Below are 17575 nucleotides of genomic sequence, written 5' to 3'. Positions count from 1 at the left end.
CATGACCCCTATCACTTAAAAAGATAGTAATATCGCAGTAGTTGTTATAATTTTGTCTAGTTCTTGCTTTTTTCAAGATTTAATTATGTGAAACAGGGTAGTTTCTGGTTAGCACTTCACTTCTTTCATTCCTCAGTAAAATACTTTATTGACTGTGAGTTGTTGCTAAGTCAAGGAAAATTTATCTTGTAAATAGTTCAAAAAGGAACCCAGCAAATTCGTCTATTTTCATTAAGTAAAGAATATGGTTTGTAATCTACTCTAGGAATTTTTGAACAAACCAGAAGTCTTATCTGGTACGCAAAAGAAGGTTTCTTTGGTGTTTGATAGCAGTCATATTTCAAGATGGTAATTGAAAACCTTTTGAAATAAATACTGAACAAAAAAAGCTACGTTGCTTATCATTGAGGAGGACAAAATTACTGAGTGTATGGAAAGGAAAAGCATGGATTAATTTTTAATTCATAATTTAATGTTGAATTATAGCACTTTGTGAGGTTTTAACTCATTTTTTGCTCTTAGAAATGAGCTGTTAGAGTAAACACTAAAAATACTAATTTGAAACCAATTCTCAATTCCCCACGGAAATTCATATGAATAGTGTAAACTCAGTTAGTGTGCGAACTTTGCATGCACGAAGTTTGGCATTGTCATTGTGGTCGTAGTAGGTTGTAGGGTTGTAGATGCATAAGGGAGGAGGTAGAGGTCATTGAGGTTAGGTTACGCAATGTTGGGCGTTTTTTGAGTGGTTGGGCGTGATGCGAGCCACGTAAGTGACGTAGGGGGGTCTTATGGAAGTCCTGAGTCAAGATAATCTGAAATGGAAGATGGGTTCTCATTCATGTTGAATTCTCTGTTTGTAGTATACTAGGTATGCTGTATTCTACTATGCTGAGGAAGTATGCATTTTGGTAGTTATTTAAAAGTAGTGGTTTTTTTAGGCAGATTTCAGTACTATCGTGTAATATAAGTATAGTAAAAGATGTAGTCCACGTTTTTTTAATAATTTGTGTTTTAGGTATTTTGATCTTTTGAAATAATTTGAAGACTTCGTTTAAACTGGAATTACGTCAGTAAGCTAGCTGAAACATGCACTTGTCTATTAATTTCATCTATATGTTGTTTCAGGTTAACGAATACTTTTAGATAATTATATTCCGTCTGATATAAAGATGCCGTTAGCACGAGATTTATTGTACCCAGATCCACAGAAGGTGAGGTTAATCTTTTTTTTTTATTTGTTCATCATGAGATAAACTTTAAAATATGTTCCGTTGGTTATTCTGCTGGACCTGTCTGTGTTCTATATATGTCATGTTGAAGTTTATTTGTGTGTTTATGTGAATGTATGCTGCTTTATAAGTTCCGATGCGGCATACAATCTTTGAGTTTGCAAATATTTCAATGTTCGTTATATTCTTACTAATACTTATACTTAAATTCAGTGAAATTGCATTTCTGTTTTAAGGAACGGGAACGGTGTAAGTTGAAGAGGTTAGTGCAGCAACCGAATTCTTTCTTCATGGATGTAAAGTGCCCTGGTTGTTACAAAATTACAACGGTATTCAGTCATGCTCAATCCGTAGTAGTTTGTGTTGGATGTAATACGGTACTTTGTCAACCAACCGGTGGTAAAGCCCATCTAACAGAAGGATGTTCTTTTCGGAAAAAGCAGCATTAAACATCAAAATTGTTTCTGTTGTTTCATCTTGGAAGTATTATTTAGTATAACTTGTGAATTGTTATCACATCGTTTAAGTTGTTTCACGGTGATTAAGCAATAGAGGTTATTTACACTAAGGTCTAATCATTAGAGTGAATTTTGTCCATGTTAGGAGTTGATTTCTGGTATAAAGTTACGAAGCCCTATGGGTTTAAAAAAAAAAAAATGAAGTTCAAATTTAAGCACAATTGAGATGGATCCACACATTTCTTTGGAATGAGTGGTTTGTTTCTGTTTGTATGATTCATTACTTCTCAGCATATTTTGTTAACTTAAGAATAAACGATGTTGAAGGAATGATCTGTCCATTGGTATTCCAAGCTTTTTGTGCAAGTGCATAACTTGAATACAGTTGGTGGTCTCAACTAACTTTTCTAGTGGGGATGAAGTTTAAAAATCTAATTAATTATCTAATAACTTGGTCGTGTAGGTACTCGTCATCTAACTCGATATAAAGAACCATAAATGTGTCATGTCCTTCTGCATTTGGTTGTTATTGCCTGGACAAAATGATAGGATTTCGATTTGTAAAGATTTCATGACTAGGTTAAATTTATTGATTCGTTATTCCAGACACTAAGTCCTTTCATGTTGTAAAAATATGACGGAAAAAAGAACTGCACTGATTGTGATGGTAACACGTATTAACAAAAATCAACCTCAAAAGAGTGGGATTTAATTTTTCTTTTTTGTTTTGCAAGGAGATCAGAGTAACAAGACTTTTAAAACCTTTAAATGATTGTATTGAAACAAGAGAAACATGATTGGAATTATTAAATTTGAGTTTTTTAAAAATCAAAAATTACTGCAATAAAAATAAATGATTGAAAATAGGTAGAGATAGATGTAGAATTTTTTGTTGTTTATACCGCTATGGAAATTGCAACATTTGGACTATTATGCATGTTTGGCGCTTTCTGTTGCTGTAATGGATTTTGTTGATTTGATGAACATTGTTCTTGCATTTCACCACAATTGTTCAAATATTTTTTCGAATTTGGAGAGGATGAAAGCGAAAGAGATGGTGGCATATTGCTTTCATATTCATGGCTCCAACTCATAGCTGTTACATTCGCTCGAGAATTTTGTTTCTTTTCTTCCAAGGCTCGTTTCGGGAATGCAACATCAGTTTTAATATTATACAGTGTTTTAGCATGAGGATCATTTTCATCAATGAATTTTGGGTCCTAAATATTTGCACTGGAAGAAATGATATTGAAAACTTTAAATTTAATTTAAAAAAAAAAAAGAAAGAAAACGGTGGAAAGAAAAGCAGAACCAAATGATTCTAAAATAAACGCTAATCAATTGAATATAATAATTTAATATCCCAGAAGTGTAATTAAAATAGTGAATTCGTCAATTTTATGAATCTTTTTCTTTTTTTCTTCCTCTCTGTCTCTCTTTGTTTTTTATTCCATTAATATTATAAAATTACCTTCGGTTTTCTTTGATACTTACATGAAACAAATGTACAAACGACTAATAACATTAGCAATAGTGATACATTTCGAAAAAGCATTTCAATAAATTCATAGTACCAACTGATTGGCATCTTTTGAAAATTATACAAATGATAAAACATTCATTCCGATAAATAATTTATGCATTATATGAAATAAGCATAAGCAATGAAATTTATGCATTTGATTTATTCAATTTAATAAACTAATTAGTATTAATATATATTATTTATTATGAATGTGTATTGTATGCATGTTATCATCAAACAAAAATATCATTTCATTATATTTCCATGCAGTTTCAGTACTAAATCAGTTGTTTAAATATATTAGCTAAATGTTTTCGACGATATTTTTTGTTCAATCATTTAGTTAAAGTATTATTTTCAATGATTTTAATTATTAAAATAACATATTATTCATTAAATCATAAATATTGATAAGAACTTGAAAAAAAAATTTTTTAATAAAATTTTTTTATCAATTGATGATTTGTTGCTTTTATTTAAATTTTTTTTTCTGTTATTTTTTACTAGTCAACTTTTAGTTGTTACTTTTTAAAAATTAAAAAAAATTAGTTTTTGAAAAAAGTTTTTATTTGAGCAACTCAAATTTATTTTCAAATATCATCAAATATCAAATTTATTTTCAAATATCATTTTCAAATCATTATATTTTAATGTGATATACATTTATATTATTTCTAATTTCATCTTCGTTTCCAAGAATATTTGTTTGACATTTTCCAGTGACTTTTTTTTGTCACTGAATAACAACAAATAATGATGGCATTCATGACAAGGAGAAATGTGATAGGTATAAAATTTCATAGCTATTCTTTCTTTATAATTATCATTTTTTGCGGAAATAAACGAAACTAAACCATTGTTAATTTTATTTTATATAAACAAAGAAATGTATCCTTTACTTTCTTTATCTGCAATGTATTTATTTATTTGTTCATTTATTTATTTGCTTGTTTACTTATTTATTCATTTATTTAATTAATTAATTATTTTATTTATCTATTTCAGTGACTGACTAATTAATTAATTGATTATTTAACTAGATATTAATTAACCGACAAATATTTAATCAGTTAATTAATTATAAATTAATGGATTGACAAATTGGTAAATCAATTAATAAATTTTAATAAACAGTGTTAATTAATTAGTGTCGTTAATAATTAATAAATTAATAACCAATTAATATTGTCCATCTAAGTCACTTATTGTTCTTTTTATTTATCCATTTGTTTGTTTGTTTATTTATTTGTTTTCTAAATTCCGAAGTCTGTTTACATTTAGTAATATTAAAGAAAATTGTTAGTCTTATTAAATACTTCATTCACTCATCATGGAAAGTGAAAATATTATATAAAAGGTAGCAACTGAATATTTGCTAATAATATAAATGGATGAATTTTGATTTGAAAAGATTTGAAATTGTCTAATATATCAAAGTATCCCTCAATAATTGTTACAAATTATCATATATAAAATATATTTGCATATATGTGTGACAAGTTGAAAATTATTTATGTATAATAATGAATAATTAATCTTATTAGAAAATAAATGATTTGACAACTTTGATTAAATCTAAAAATTTAATTTAATCCAATTCGATTTTAATCTGATCTATTAATCTATGATGCAGATAATGACTTTTTTTGGTAAAAAGAAGTTTTTGGCAAAAACAAATGAGAAGTAAAAAATAAACAAATAAATAGATATTAAATTAAAATTGAAATGAATTAATTTTATTCAAAATAATTTTATAGAAAACGAAAAAAAGAAAAGATCGCAACATTTATAATAATAATGATGTTTTTTTCTTTTTATTTTGTAATATTAATATCTATATATAATAGATGATAAATATTTCGATTTAAAAAAAAAAAAAAAAAAAAAACTTTTTTCTTAATATTACAAAAGTTATCATTAGCATTAAATAATTTAATTGATATAAAAAAAAAAAAAATTGGAATTAAAGAAAATATTTGTGAAAGGTTTATTCAAGTAAGTGCAAATGTATAATTATACATAAAGAATGATTGTATGTGCGTAAATAAATGATAGTAATGAAGGATTTGTATTAAATATGAACAATATGGTGTTTCTCCTTTAATCATTGGCGCTATTTGTCATTTCGTTCCACTCTATCGTCCGTACCGGTTTTCACGTGGCACATATACGCATCGTATAAAAGACGCCCAAACAAGTAGAATTGTTGTTGTTGTAGTAGTTTTGCATGAGATAACAAGCAAAATATGACGACGAAATCATCGTTACGTTCCGTTGCTTTTGCAGCAGTCGTATTTTCAACGGTAGCCGTGACAGCGTGTATTTTCACGTTTCCTATGGTTTTCTATTATGTTCAAACATTACAAGCAACCGTACAGGTATTTATTAATTAATTATAAGTTTTAATAAGAAAAATTTTATTCATTTTTATTTACTATTTTTATTCATTTTGTAGCTAAAATTTTTGATAACTTTATTTCAAAAAAAAAACCAAAAATTTTGAAGTTTAATCAAAATTCATTTTATTTATTAACATTATTACTGATCATAAATTTTCATGCATTTTTTTTTTTTTTTTGGATATAAAAAAAGTGAAATAACAATTATTATGAAATTATTTTATGATTTTGTTTTACATAAATAGTTAAAATGAACTTCAATATGAAAATATATTTAAGTAATTTGGTCAGCAATTAATGTAAATTCCGCATATAAAATTATTTGGATAAAACTAAAAGTAATATTTTCATATATTACAAAATATATTGTAAATATATATATGAATATTATGTAAAGGGAAAGGAAAAAAAATGGTTCTGAGAGATCAAATTATAAAATTTACGGCAATGATATCTAAAAGCTTTTCAGATGAATGATTAGAGTTATATGTATGGTTAAAGTTTAAAAAAAAAAAAAAAAAAAATAGGTTAAATTCATTCTATCATCTGTTAAATTCTACAATAAATTAAGTAAGGGTAAAGAAGAATAATGCGAATAAATGTTGAAAAAAAATGAGAAAAGGACAAATATAGTAGTAGATCGTTAAATTTTGTATTAGAAAAAAAAAAATATTTTTTTTCTGAACCGGTTTTCATTCTTTTTGTTGTCAGGAAAAAGGGAGGGAGAGAAAGAGAGAAAAAGAAAAAAAAGAAAGAATGAGGACAAGAAATAAGTAAATTTATAATGAACAGAAAATATTAAAAAAATTAGAACCCGCTTCTGAATATATTTTCAAAATAAAAGCATGAAAAAGAAACTCTTTATTAATAAATTTATTTTAAATGACTGAAATATTTCAGAGAAATCAATCCGATTATTTCATTTCTATTAGATATATAAGAATATATAAATTTCGTTTTCTAAGTTTTAGAAGAGTTTTCGAAATATTTATTAAACTTTTAAATTACAATTTTTTAAGAGTGAAGTAGAGTATTGCAAATCACGTTCACGTGATATGTGGAAAGAGATGGTGGAGATGGGACCGGAAAGTGATAATGAACCGCTTGATATCCTGGTTCGTGCTACTCGTCAAACTGAAGCTCAATGCTGCACATGCCAGCAAGGACCACCTGGACCAGATGGACCACCAGGTATACCGGGAAGAGACGGTGCTCCAGGTGAAGGACCTGGAGCGCCCGGACCACCAGGTCCAGATGCTGATCTCCATGATCGGTTGCTTCCAGTACCTCCACAATGTCCATGCCAAGCTGCACCTGGACCTGCTGGACCGCCTGGATCACCTGGACCTGATGGACAACCTGGAAGCCCTGGACCAAGTAAGATTCATTTCTGATGTTTGTTAAGCTCTATATTTCTAGATACCATAAAAATTTCCATATATATATATATATATATATTTTTCTAGATGGTGATGATGGAGCACCAGGTCCCCCGGGACCACCAGGACCGCCAGGTGCGCCTGGTCAAAATGGACAACCCGGACAACGTGGACCACCAGGTGAACCTGGACAACTCATTCCGGGCGAACGACCACCACCAGGACCTCCTGGACAACCAGGACGACCAGGTCCACCAGGACAACCTGGCAGGCCTGGACCACCAGGCAGAGATGGTGAGAATGGAGCACCCGGTGGCCCAGGAGAGCCAGGACCACGTGGTAATGTTTGATGATATACATTCATATATAGATTTGCCATTCTTTTTAATTCGACCTAAATGCTCAACGAATTTAAAAAATTAAAAAATCTAACATTTGTTTATTTAAATATATTACTGATCAGATAAAAATTATAGGTCCACCAGGTCCAACTGGACAACCGGGATCACCAGGTGAGCAAGGTCAACCAGGTGCACCAGGAAGCTGTGATCATTGTCCACCAGCACGTCTTGCTCCCGGTTATTAAACATTAAAATGCAATAACAACAGTAATATATCAAAATCTCATCATCTCAACTTCTCATGTAAATGTTATATAGTAAAGAAAACAATAATAATCTGCCATATAGACTAACTCAATCACAAAATCATTAATCTTGAAATCTTTTAAAAATAATAACCACCACTGCTTTACTCTTTTTTTGATTATCATTCTGTTTTGATAACAAAAGAAAAAAAAGAGATAATCAATTGTTACTGATAAATACGCATCTCAAATAAATATAAAACATTTCTGTGGAAATTTCATAAATTTAATCTTGCTGTGCTATTAAAAAATATTAAATTCTTTAAATTTTCAATCTTCAATTACAAATAGCTAATGGAATGAATGAAAGCAAACATTACAAAAGATATTTTATATGAGATTGTTCATCAATCCACTAATTCTATTCTCGCTTCTATTCTTTTATACGTTGCCTGGCAATCAGTTGTGTGAAAGAGTGTTGGAAGACGATGAAATTAGATTTAAATTAAAGAAATGTTTTATTTTCTAGGGAAAATTTATAAAGCGCTAAAGAAAAATAAAGATCAAAGAAAGAAATAGGAATGTTTTTGTTAACTATCAGTGAAATACCAGATTAACTATCACTTATAATAACTGTTTTAAATTCATTGTTATATTACACTCAAGAAAAAAAAAAAAAAAAAAAAACAAAAAACTCACATGGCAGTCTTTAGAAATCGGAGGCTTCTAAATCCAACATATTTCTATGATCACACGATGAGATAATCAGGATTTCTCTAACATATTCATTCTTTCAAATTAATTCTTTTGACGAATCGATATTATAATTTATATATAAAAGCAGAGATAGGATAGGACTGTAATGTATTCAGCGGAAAATATTAAACACAAGAAATATTATTAATAAATTTGAATGACTTTTGTGAATACCTTAAAAGCTTCTAAAATGAGATTTGCGTTTGCAATACGGTGCTAACGGCAGTATGAGGAAAAAAAATTAATTTGCTCAATGACGACAAAATACAGTAGTAGGACTCTTGAAAACCAGTACATTACCAATCAATAATTTACATTTAAATTTTCTGAAAAAAATAAAAACTAATGAAAGCACAATTTTTTGAAGTAAATTTACAGAGTGAATAAATTTAAAATAGGATAAATCAAAGCATAATACCAACAAATTTCAATTTCTCAAAATATAACTGAGTAAAAGTACAGTACTCTATCATATCCTATTCCAAATAATATTACATTAGGATTTTTTTATAATATTACGAATAATATTACATTATTCGGCATAGAATATAAGATAGTACTATACTTACATTAGAATAAGATAGCATAAATTCTTGCCATTACTGTTTATTAAGATCGCAATACAGCATATTTGAAATTTTGTTTTAATTTTGAAATGATTACTGTGCCGTCAAAGGAAACTGAAGCGAAAACCCATGGATTGCTACCAGCCCATGCACAACTGTATACTGATTCCTCATGCTCTTCCATCTTCTCCAAACATTTATCACCCAAAACACTAAAAAACGATTCGTCGATAATTAACAGACAAGAAAATATTAGAAAAAAAACTGTCGGATATAAGTGAAAATTTCGATAGAATTCAAAAATGTATCTGTAACCGAGATGCCTGAAACTTTTTGTTCATTCTTGAATTTCATGCAGGTAGTGAGAAAATTGCAAGTGCAGAAAGTTAATCTTCAATTTTATTTTAAATTTAAAGAAATTACTTTTCGAGTGTAGAACAACTGTCGTCCAATGCCAATGCATGATTAGAATCAGAGCTAAGAGATTCCACGCTATTCAGGAATAATCTAGCATCACTGCCTGCTGATAACAACAACTGATCATGAAAAGGGTTGAATTTAACACACCATACCCTGCAATATCAACAAACGATTTTGTTAATTATCATTTTACAGAACCAATATTCCAGGACTCTATTTTCTCTTTAAGCAGTTTTAATAATTATCTCTCTTCAAGTAATTTTAATAACTTCATAATTTTTTAGAATAATTTTTAAAAAATTAACCAATTTTTAGCATCAAAAAGTACTTTCATATTAGACATTAGCTACAACATCGGGAAAAAGCAATAATTACAAAAATGCAAAATAACAAGAACTGATGAGAACTAGGAAACCTACATGAACTAATACAAAAAAGTTAAAACATCGGTTGCTTACTAAAATAAGGGAACTAAAATCCGTGAGAACCAAAAAGTTAATCTATCACTTTGGAAAGAGAAAAAGAACTGCTTTTGAAATAAAGACTCACCAATGCCTATGATCCTGTAAAACTTTCAATGGCATATCTAACTTCCGTATATCCCATAATGCCACTCTGAAATCATCACCACAAGTTGCTACAGTGTGCTCCACATTAGGATTGAAATCCAAATTTCTAACGCGAGGCGAATTTACATTTCTAATAGAAAATGTTTTCCTAAAATAATTCAATCCTTTTATAAAATATATGAGTTACATAATAAAAAGACAAACAAAACGTGGAATCGGATTTTATTTAAAGTGTAAAATTCGCAAAATTCTTTCACACACTGTTATGTAGAAAGATGCTTTTGATCAAATCTGATAACAAAACTGAACATAATAATGTCAACTTACTGCATAGTGCGAACATCAATTCCTTCCACTAATGTATCGTAAGCTACCGCTAAGATACTGCCATTTGAGTAAAAATTCCATACCGATGCACTTACTGGTGTTTTACCATCGATCGATGTAGAACTTTCTATCTGAATCATTTAATGATTAAGATAATTTAATTATTGATGTATAATGTGATGAATCTTGAAGTATAAGTCCAATTTTGAGAATTCTGAAAGTTATAAAATACTTTTTAGTTTCATACTTCTATTAGGATAAAAACCTCGTGGTCGCTATTTAGCAGTGAAATTTAAATTTATCAGAAAACGACTATTTGTAATTTAAGTTAATTTGTTGATATTGAATATGTTAAAATCTGAATTTATAAATGGAAATTTCATCAAAAGACGAAGGATGTAGGCTGTACAAATTATGAAATATGAAAACATGAGAAAATAAAACTATTTTCACAAAATTTTGATTGCTAACAGAAACAGTCTCTTTTAAAAGGGTCATGGATAATTGGAAATAGCTCAGTTCTATTGCAAAAATACGAAGTACAATAAACCACCAAATAAATTAACTAATCAAAAAGCAAGTAAGCAAAAGCAAAAAAACCTTTAGGGAATTAACAACATCAGCTAATAGCACAGAATTATCAACGGCAATCGCCAATTTATTTCCACTCGGATGGAATTCAGCTCTTAAAATAAATTATACGTGAAAAAATCTGCAAATGTTAAAACATATATAATCATAGAAAAAACTGAGAATATATGATTAAATATGAGTTAGCAACTCCAAATAGATTTTTCTCTATAGTTTGAAAATTTCAAACATTTTGAATTTTCAAGTATCTTGAAAATTTCAAGCTGTAGAAAAATTTGTTTGAAAATAGTAAATCAAGTTTAGAAGTTTAGAAAAAAATGATACATCCAAAGTTGTTTTAACCATGAAAAAATGATTAAACAAATTTGATAATTTGATAAAATATAACTATCTATATACACACTTCTGTTTCTTAAAAGTCATATGCATAGCTACACTGAAAGATGGCCAATTCCGATGATCTTATTGAATGTGCAGTATTATGCAAATTTTGATTGGAGATATAAGTAATTTAATAAGAACCATCAATAATTTTCTTTTGCTTTGTAATAAACACATTAAAAGTTACGAAATGCATTTTCCACTTTTCGAAGGAGATATATATTGAGCGAGCTCAACAAGATTTGATTCGTCATCATTGATCTTCCACAAACCAACACCACTTCGTATTGTGTCATTCCCTAAAAATTTCTTTATCGAATTACCAAAAAAATATGAATAAAATATGTGTTTCAAAAACTTATGAATAACGATTATTTTGATTTTCTTTTATCCAGCTGAATCCTTTATAATCTTTGCTGATTACTTTTATTAACAACTATAATAGTTATCTTGCGATGCCGACTTATTGTTGATTACTTTTGTAACGACGTAAACACTTTTCTTCTGTTTCCTAATCCATTTCTGTCATCTATCATTGTTAACATAAACTTTGATAATGTGTGTGTGCGTGAGTGATGACTGGACACTTACAAGAAACATAACATGTAGCAAAAATATTCGAATCGACGAATGAGCTTGACATAGACCAAATTTCACCAGAAGGATGATCAAATGACCTTGTGCTAATATCAAGCCAATTATCATCGACTTCCAGCATATAAATCTTAAATCAAGTTAGGTCAAGAGTAAAACATAAATGAAATTATTTTATGAGTAGCTTCGAAAATACACATTAGATAATTAATAAAAAATTTCGTCTGAAATATTTGGAAAACATTAACCAATTATTTGCCTTGCAAAGCCGAAAATAATTTTCAAAAACGACATTGGCGAAAGACAATAAATTCTCCCAACCATTACTTTTAGTTTCTAAAAGACAATTCCTATCACTTCAAAAAATCTGTTTCTTGCATATCATGAGATTTACCTGATTATCCTCCTTTAACGATTGAGTACCAACAAGAAATAAAGTTCTTTCCCCAGCTGGAAGACTGACAATACTTCGACTGGGCAAATTGATCCCATACTTTAAAGAGGCTTCTTCCGTCATTTTCAGCTAAATTTGCACAATGTTATAGATGAACAACTAACAGACCAAATCTGCAATGACGCTAGAATCCAGTAAAGACATACCAACCTCGAATACTCTTCCATGCTAAGATAGTTGTAAAGAAAAACCTCTTATTAAGGATAATTTTAAAAATTTATTCAAACAAATGGATGCAAGTATCAGATCTTTCACGTCAAAATTAATATAATGAAGAATGATTATATAAATGCATAATTTATTTAGTTGATATAAGTAATGCGATTTTGTCGTAATGCAACAATAATTATGAAACTACAAAACAATATATGTAAAGCTTTAAGACCATAAAAGAAAGCCAAACAAAAGGCAACACAAAGAAACTTATAAATAACAATAAACTGATTGAATTTTAGACTTAAACTCTTGCAAAACTAGCAAAACTAATAGAACAAAATCTCAATCGTACAGAAAGGCAATGTATGAAATGTCTGAAATTTATGACAAACACAGAAATGTTCCCAAAAAAAAAAAAAAAAAAAGCACAAATCAGACCTCAAGACAATCTCCTCAAGACAATGGTTAATAAGTAGAGTAAAATTACTAAATGAGGATCATCGTAGATTTTGCAGACTGATAAATTAGGAGTTGAATTAGTTATTTATACTATGAAGTCGCTGATGATATCGTAAACCGTATTAAATACCATTCAATCGTGCTTTTTAAAAATACCACAATACATAATATAACATACTACTATGGCAGAAAAACTTTGGTTGAATATAAAAATTAAAAAAAAAAACGGTCAGGTAAAACGGGTATTAATATTGAGCACTAGTATTATGACCACTCGAAACGATGAGCGTAAATAAGGCCCATTAAGGCAAATGCTGCATTGGTCCCAAGGGATGCAACAATTAAGACTGTCCACAATCCTCGATGTACGGTGGCACTTAGTAGCGTTCGTAATGACCCTGCAGGAATTGTGGACAGTATTTGTGAATTAACAGTCTCTTGATTCATCCCAATCCATGAAATACCACCTAAATTTGAAAGTTTAGTATATTCCATAACAATATACAGTGTTGAGACAAATCTATATTTTTTTGTTTCGTATCTTACATTCTCATTCCTTATCAATCAATAAAAAATTCCTCTCAGCATACAAATTTGTAACTGTGAAAATCTACCACAAAACTCACATGTTGTTTTCAATATTAAAGCATAGAGCACCGGCAGAAGAGGTGGCACAAAATAATGCAAAGCAGCAACATTGAAAAAATAAAAATAACGTTGTATCTAAAACAATAGATAGAAATCATTTCTTTTTTTTTTCTGTAGGATTAAACTATTTGAAAAATCAGAAAAAAATGGAACTAAAAACTTCCTCAAGAAGAAATTATTTCCTCGATTCATTTCACTAATGATTTACTCCATAAGGCACCTGAAAGTTGCGAAAGTCTGAAATTCTGGCTAACCTTCATTTGCAGCACTGATGTTTTGATCCAACCACTTTCACGATGAATCTTAGAAAGGGCAATCAGAGACTGATCCAGAAATGATTGCAAATGAGGTCGATATAAGAAAAGGCGCAACAATGCGGTTAGAATAACGATATATATACGCAGGGTATCCATCTGAGATTCATTCAATCTGAAAATATTATAAGGCAAAATGAAAAAAAAAAAAAAAAAACTAACGTGGAACTACAAATTTTTTTGATATTTCACACTTAAAGAGAATTATAAGTACTTGATTAACTAAAGAAACCCTTTTTATAAATAAAAAAAAAGTTAAAGAGTTTTGTAATCTAAACATAAATATTAAATAATTTAACATCTTGCAAAAAAAAAAAAAAAAAAAAAAAAAAAAAAAAAAAAAAAAAATAATAATTTGCATTTTCACAAAACGAAGATGCATAAATGAGGAATTTATTTAAGCAAATATAACTCACAATCGCTTAGGTCCATAAACCAGGTAGTTCTTTGCAGGATGAGAGTATAAAAACAATGCCAAAAATTGCGACATAAAAGTAAGGTGATATAACATCCTGGAATAATCACTCATATCATCAGTTTGATGAGAACGAAACAATTCGTAAGGATAACAATAGAGGATATTTCATATCTTTTATAAACGTTAATCGATATGAAAAATATGCAGTTAATGAGAGCTTAGTAATAAGTAGGCAATTCGCAAAGGAAGAGAAGTAAACGTAGTGTTTTTCCTTCTGTTATTTTAAACTTTGCATTTGTCCCAGTTTAAAATTATTAACTTGCAGAGAGATAATAAGACTGGTCGATACCCAACTAAAAAACCAATAATATACAGCTTCTATTAATAAAAAAATTTTTTTCTTTTTAAAAAGCAAGCATGGCGTGGCGAAAATCTAATAACTTAATAAAATTGTCATTATTTGCAAGCGTCATTAATTTCAATCCTCAATCTAATAATGGTTTACCACAAATATCAGTGCAAGTATGGGAAATTCAGTTAACGATATCAGAACAGAATTCAAAAGAATTTATAAGAGCAGAAAACTATTTGAAGAATATTACTAAAAATATTTCGACATGATATACAGAAAATTTTTACCTATCAAGAGGTCGTTCAGCATTTTTAACAACATCAGAATACATACGCGCATATCTAAAACCAGGAAAAACAAGCAGAGCAGCAAAAAAAGCCAACATGAACGCCAAAGAGATGAAAAAGAGAAGTGGCGAATGTTGAGACATATAATCTGGAACTTGACTCTCCGACATAAATTTTGCCGTTGCATTCTTCAGCGAATCGAATGCTGGAATCAATAATTTCGAAACCAACAACAAAAAAAATATATTCGAAAAAATACTTAAACTGGGAATAATTGTTACTGCAATTTCTGACTGCAATATGATTAAGGAATCTTAGAATCTTATTACCATGAAAGCTGAATAATTCACCTTCATTCACGGGCATATCAAAGAGACGTTCGGCGAACATGATTAAGATTAAAGAGAATAAAAAAAATAAAGACGCTATTGAAATGACCAAATTTCTTTCTCCAATGGCAACATTACTTGTAAAGTATGTGGCCGCTACTACAGTTAATGCCTGAAAATCCATTATACTAGGCATTTCCCAAAATAATTTTCTTAATAAATTCAGATCTTTCTAGTATTTTGTGAATGACACATTTCCAGCAAATTGCACCAATGTGAAATCTTATCTTTCATATCTTCATATTATAGTTCTTAACAATTTATGAAGAGAAAAAAAAAAAAAAAAAACTAATGCCTGAAGTAGGAAGAATACCGACAGGAGTAACCATATAATGGAAATATTAAAATCTGTATTGCTAGGAAAGACAAAACATATGACTTCGCTTGTGATGTAGGATATCTGCAAACATAACGCATTAATTTATCATAGATGAAACATAACATAACACAATTATATTAAAAGTAACAGAGCCATGAATTATGCTTGCTCATACATGCTTGCTGTCTATTACCTATAAATAGTATTGTTTTTGATTCATAAATCTATTTTATCAACATTGGCACACTCCATAGAAAACATTTGTGATAAATTGTGGATTCACTTACCACTTTTTCAAATTTTCCCATGAATTATAAAAATTTTTTTTTGTAAGAAATACTGAAATTTTGATTGAATATCATATAAATATTTAGATTTTTTTAATATTTATGTTTTTTTTATATTTTTATTATATACATATTAAAAAAATATTGAATTTTATTATATGAATATAAAATAAAGTGATTTCTTTATGTATTTGTTTACTTACAAGAGTAAGCAAAAAAACCGCCCTATGCCCGAAAATTACAGATAATTCCAAAATTGTCAGAAATAGAAGCTATTTAAAAATTAGCATTAACTAACAGTTCAAGTAAACTGAAATTAAGCTGAGTGGAGGAAGATGTCCTACAATATATGCAATCATATCTACCACTTTTCAACTCCATCATTATAGATTGTTCTGCTTAGGTTTTAAAGAAGTGCATTCATGGGTAAATCAAGGGTGAGACATTGCAACCTCAACTTACCACAGTAAAGCCAAGAAATTCTGCAGACCACATAAATGTTTCATAAAACTGTAAACGTTGCAAATCAGCGATATCCACCGGAATTGACATCAAATCTAATTCTATTTTTTTCGATACCAAAGCATCAGATTCTTCATCTCTACAAAACAAAGGATACATCAGAAAGTTTACCAAATTCTGGGAATTAAATTAAATTGAACAGTGAATTAAAAACATTTCGTTATTAAGGAAATAAAACTACCGGGGATGTTTACGCTTTCGATTTTTCACTGAACGTATAGAATGGGACTGGGATGCTTGTTTTAAAGCAGCACTCGATGGTGGTAAATAGCGCTGCAACCTGAAAGATTGAAAAATTTTAGTCCCATCAGGAAATAAAAAGTACTGACAAAAAAAGAGCCAAAAGTGAAAATAAGCAAGCGACCTCAATAATCACAAACTTTTTAGTTTCATGTGGAAAATGTAAAAAACATCGTCTTCAAGTTAGACTACAAAAGCTAAATATGAGCATATGCTTGAGGAAAGTAACTAAGCAGATTAAAGTGCTTAAACGGCCATGTAACTAACAGAATTTGAAAAAAAAAAAAAAAAAAAAGAAAAACTCGAAATAATGTTAAACTACATTTTGAAGAAACCAAAAACTCAACTCTCAAAGAGAACAAACTTATTACTATAAAATCTAAGAACTAACCGGTTACATAGGATGATCTCGACCAGTGAAAACCTCTTTCGAATTTTAGTTAAGAAAAAAAAGATAAACAATGAAGCAAGTATATGATGACCTAATATAGCCTGAAATAGAAAATGTTTGAAATTTTGTGAGTTTCATAAAAATTACATGAAATGTACTGCTTGTGCGACACTTTTTAATGCTGAAAAAACTTATCAGCAGGATTTTAATGCATTCAACTCAACCTCACCCACAGATTCTAATTTGAAGTTTATTTTTCTAAATTTAATTCCATTATCTACATGCATAACAAATAATAAAGAATAAAAAAAGTAGCTCATTACTCTTTATTTACTGGTTTTAATAATAAAAAAAAAAAAAAAAAACTCAGACTATATTACCATTTAATTCGTATATAAATTGTAATAAGAAAAGAATCTGAAAACATTTCAGGATCTCCCAAATATCGTTCTCATAATTCCGGATTACAAAAGCGCCATCCTTGTACGTAAAATAGTTCTTAAATACAAGAAAACAAATGTCAAACGAATCGAATGCATATGTAAAATCTATAATA

At 29.1% G+C, this 17575-nt stretch overlaps 5 protein-coding genes across 5 annotated transcripts; 2 read left to right on the top strand and 3 right to left on the bottom strand.

Annotated features, from left to right (window-relative positions):
• Positions 1-1172: 1172 nt before the first annotated feature.
• Positions 1173-1681, top strand: Bma-rps-27 (40S ribosomal protein S27, putative; the record flags this gene model as incomplete). The annotated part of the gene is made up of 2 exons (XM_001892235.2): positions 1173-1214; positions 1469-1681. 2 exons carry the CDS (start codon positions 1173-1175, stop codon positions 1679-1681), a joined length of 255 nt encoding a protein of 84 aa, XP_001892270.1.
• Positions 1682-2586: 905 nt separating this feature from the next.
• Positions 2587-3278, bottom strand: Bm9091 (Uncharacterized protein; the record flags this gene model as incomplete). Its single annotated transcript, XM_001892234.1, has 2 exons — positions 2587-2910; positions 3162-3278. The coding sequence occupies 2 exons, from the start codon at positions 3276-3278 to the stop codon at positions 2587-2589; spliced, it is 441 nt and encodes a 146-aa protein (XP_001892269.1).
• A 2183-nt stretch (positions 3279-5461) lies between these two features.
• On the top strand, positions 5462-7579 carry Bma-col-48 (Nematode cuticle collagen N-terminal domain containing protein; the record flags this gene model as incomplete). The annotated part of the gene is made up of 4 exons (XM_001892233.2): positions 5462-5593; positions 6634-6991; positions 7081-7332; positions 7470-7579. The coding sequence occupies 4 exons, from the start codon at positions 5462-5464 to the stop codon at positions 7577-7579; spliced, it is 852 nt and encodes a 283-aa protein (XP_001892268.1).
• Positions 7580-8944: 1365 nt separating this feature from the next.
• Bma-eipr-1 (WD-repeat protein, putative) lies at positions 8945-12300 on the bottom strand (the record flags this gene model as incomplete). The annotated part of the gene is made up of 8 exons (XM_001892232.2): positions 8945-9113; positions 9325-9474; positions 9871-10038; positions 10218-10348; positions 10818-10902; positions 11377-11488; positions 11781-11913; positions 12178-12300. 8 exons carry the CDS (start codon positions 12298-12300, stop codon positions 8945-8947), a joined length of 1071 nt encoding a protein of 356 aa, XP_001892267.1.
• Positions 12301-13116: 816 nt separating this feature from the next.
• Positions 13117-17402, bottom strand: Bm7176 (uncharacterized protein; the record flags this gene model as incomplete). Its single annotated transcript, XM_043080074.1, has 11 exons — positions 13117-13319; positions 13479-13575; positions 13755-13929; positions 14231-14326; positions 14872-15076; positions 15222-15372; positions 15574-15660; positions 16329-16467; positions 16570-16668; positions 17020-17120; positions 17400-17402. 11 exons carry the CDS (start codon positions 17400-17402, stop codon positions 13117-13119), a joined length of 1356 nt encoding a protein of 451 aa, XP_042936008.1.
• Between the last annotated feature and the right edge of the window lie 173 nt (positions 17403-17575).

This window comes from Brugia malayi, assembly GCF_000002995.4.
Source record: "Brugia malayi strain FR3 genome assembly, contig: Bm_v4_Chr3_scaffold_001, whole genome shotgun sequence".
Lineage (NCBI taxonomy): Eukaryota > Metazoa > Nematoda > Chromadorea > Rhabditida > Onchocercidae > Brugia > Brugia malayi.
Note: the sequence above shows the minus strand (reverse complement) of the source record. Positions and strands in the feature narration are given on the sequence as shown.